The following is a 3,267-nucleotide window of genomic DNA, read 5'->3' on the forward strand; positions in this document are numbered from 1 at the left end:
GTGGGGGGGGGGTGGACAACGGAGAGTGGGGGGTTAGAGGGAGAAGCTGGTCTTTTCCAACTTCTCCAAGCAGCTAACTTAACTCTGGGAGGGCAGGGAGGCCTCTGAGCCTGGGGAAGACTTTGGGAGAAAGAGACCAGAAACCACATTTTTATGGAGGACCACTGGCAGGAAAGAAGCCCTCCCAAACACATTGAATATTTCATTTCTGTGGGGAAATCTGGTGATTCATCTTTCCTGCGCATTTGTAACCAATTCAGCCTAAAGGTGCATTTAAATAATAATAATTAGCTTGAAGGAGCCTAAAGGGGATATTTACATCTTTGTAGGAGGGCTGCTCCTCCAATGATGGATGGTGGACCGGGCTGCCCGGGCTGCTGCTGCTGTCGCCGCCGCCGCTCGCTTTCTGGGGAGCCAGGGGAGGGGGCGGGGGCGGGGGCAGGTCCGAGCCGCCGGGGTCACCCAGTTTCCCGTCCTCGGGCAGCAGCCTGGAGGAGTTCAGGGTCAGCGGGAAAGCGCCCGCGGCGGGGGCCGGTGCGCGGTCCCGGCTGCTCCCCTTCTCCGTCAGCCCTCGGCTCTGCAGGAACCGGCCGCCCCCGACTAAGGGGTCCCCTAGCAGGACCCCCGTCTCCTCGTCTTCCTCCTCGTCGTCGTCCTGGTCTCGACCTTCCTCCTCCTCCTCTTCGCCTTCGGGGGGCTTGTGGCTCTCCACGTCCACCTCCTGCTCCTCCTCCTCGTCCTCCTCGTCCTCGGAGCTGTCCTCGCTGGGGTAGCTGCAGCTGGTGCCGCCGGGGGACAGGAGGCCTCGGGGGTGCGGCTGCGGGGCCAGCGGGGGCGGCGGGGGCGGCGGCGGAGGAGCGGGGTGGTGGCGCTCAGAGCCCGGCTCTTCGGGCTGCGGGGGCAGCAGCAGCAGCGGCGACGGCGGCTGCGGGGTGTGGTGGTGGTGGTGCGGGTGGTGATGGTGATGGTGGTGATGCCCGGGAGCCGAGTGCGGGGCGCCGGCGGACGCCCCGTGCAGCTTGGCCAGGCTCTCCGCGTCGTCCTTGCCGCCCACCGGCCGGAAGGCGCTCGAATGGTGGTAGCCGCCTCCGCCCGCCTTGCGCCCCTCCAGGAGGTGTGGGTGGTGGGGCGCGGGCACTCGGGCGCCCGCCGGGCCCACTCCGGCCGCCGCGGCCCCTGCGCCCGACACGCCGCCGGGGTCCGCGGGCGGCGTGGAGCCCGCGCTGCAGTCCCCGCCACTGCCGCCCGGGGGCGACTCGAAGAGCGCATCGCGAGCTCCCGCGGCCCCGGCTGGAGGCGGAGGGCCCGAGCCCGGGCCGTTGGCCACGACCGGAGGGGGCTGGCCCGGCGGCGGCGCAGCATCGGCGCTGCCCCCCGCGCCGCCGGGCTCGGCCAGGTCCAGGAAGGCCTGGCGCAGCAGGGCCGGGCTTTCGCCCAGCGCGCAGCCGAGCGCAGAAGGCGGCTGCGGCGGGGGCTGTAGGTAGGTGGGCACGGGGAGCCCGCCGGGGGTCCGCGGAGGCCAGAACATGCAGAAGGGCGGGTAGAAGGCGTCCTTGCGGCCCGCGGGCCAGAAGAGGCCCGACAGGCCGGCCTTGGGCCCCGTGCCCGCGCCGCCCGCGCCCCCTAGGGCCTCGGCTGCGGTGGCCGCGTCCTCCTTCTTGTGGCACAAGCCAAAGGCGGCGGCTGCGGCCGGGAAGGTGTACGGGTGTGGAAAGAGCCCCCCGCAGCCCGGGAACTTCTGCAGCACGCCCCCGAAGGAGCCCTTGCTGGGCACCGGGATGACGGGGTAGCTGCGCGGGCCTTTGGCGCCGGCTACGGAGCCCGCGCCGGCGCCAACCCCGGTAACGCAGCCGCCCCCGGCGCCGCCCGCTCCTGCCCCGGCGCCGCCGGAGGCCGCGGCCACCGAGAGGCTGGCGGCGGCGGCAGAAAGGCTGGCGGCGGCCACGACGGCCGCTTCCTGCAGCGAGTCGTCATCGTCGTCGAAGCGCGGCCGCTTGTGATGACTGTGGGGCGTCCCGGCCAGCTCCGCCAGGGGGGGCGGCGGCGGCGGCGGCGGCGGCGCCCCCAGGAGGTGCGGGCCCAGCAGCCCCCCGCCTCCGGCCACCGCAGCAGCCGCCGCCACGGCGGCCGCCTTGACGGAGCTGAGCGGGTGGCAGGCTGGGTGCGCGCCCGGCTGGGGCAGCGCGCGCTTGCGGCTGCCGCCGTTGAACATGGCCTTGACGTCCTCCCAGGCGAAGACGAGCTCGTCCTGGGGGCTCTTGTCGGTGAGCTTCAGGTGGCGACGCCACGAGTTGAAGTTGGCGGCATCCGGCTGCGTGTACTTGGCGTCGGGCGTGCGGTGCGAGTGGAAGATGAACTTGTTGGGGGAGAAGTACATGTTGCAGTAGCTGCACTTGATGCACTTGGCGCGGGAGCTGTTGTAGCGCGCGGGGATGAAGCTGCCGCGGCAGCCCCAGGCGCACTCGTGGGACACGTCGAAGGCAAAGTTGTCGGGCAGCTTGGGCGGCCTGTTCTCGCCCAGGAAGGACTTGCACAGGCGCTCGGCCTCGCGTTTGGTGATCATGCCGCAGCGGCGCGAGGAGATGGGCATGGCCCCGGCGCGCCGCAGGATCTCCAGCTGCACCGGCGTGCACTGCACGCACGTGATGCCCAGCGCCACGCGGCGGTTGTGGATCTCGTTGTAGCTAAAGTTCTTGAGGAGGGTGTTGGAGATCTGCGCCAGGCACAGGCGCTCCTGCCCGTCGATCACCAGCGACACGATGGGAATGCCATAGAGAATCACCTGCCCCACCTGGTTGGGTTTGAGGTTGGCGTGGCCCGGGCGCGGCTGGCTCAGCGCGTCGGGCTGGAAGGCGCTGGAGGGGGATGCCAGCAGGATGTCGCTGGGCCCCGGCAGCGGGCTGGAAGCCATCTCCTCCTCCGCGGAAGCCCTGGCCCAGCCCTCCGGGTCTGCCTTGGAGACTGGAAGGGAAAGGAGAAAGCGCCCATAAGAATCCTTTCAGTCTAAGACAGAGGGGTGGGTGGAGTCCCTAACTGAAGAATTATAAAAACGTCCTTGCTGTAGACTAAGACATGATTATCAAGGGGCCGAGGGACCAAGTTCCAGACATAAGGAAGTAATCTCTCAATTTTCTTCAAGGTCGCCCTTCTGAAATGGTGGATTAGAAGGATTTTTTTTTTAATTTCTGTTCCAATCATCCAAAGGAAATTAGCTATGTGTTTTCTTTTAAAAGCAGTCAATTCCTAAGAAACCATAGACATTACCTC

At 68.1% G+C, this 3,267-nt stretch overlaps 1 protein-coding gene across 1 annotated transcript in view; it reads right to left on the reverse strand.

Annotated features, from left to right (window-relative positions):
• SKOR2 (SKI family transcriptional corepressor 2) overlaps nt 1-3,008 on the reverse strand; it is a 38,603-nt gene extending 35,595 nt beyond the window's left edge. The window contains exon 1 of the mRNA XM_036419533.2: nt 320-3,008. Coding sequence (XP_036275426.1) covers nt 320-2,911 — 2,592 coding nt within the window. The 5' untranslated portion in view covers nt 2,912-3,008. The remainder of the gene's footprint in view (nt 1-319) is intronic.
• Nucleotides 3,009-3,267: the final 259 nt, after the last annotated feature.

Source organism: Pipistrellus kuhlii, unplaced genomic scaffold (genome assembly GCF_014108245.1).
Source record: "Pipistrellus kuhlii isolate mPipKuh1 unplaced genomic scaffold, mPipKuh1.p scaffold_m20_p_6, whole genome shotgun sequence".
Classification (NCBI taxonomy): Eukaryota; Metazoa; Chordata; class Mammalia; order Chiroptera; family Vespertilionidae; genus Pipistrellus; species Pipistrellus kuhlii.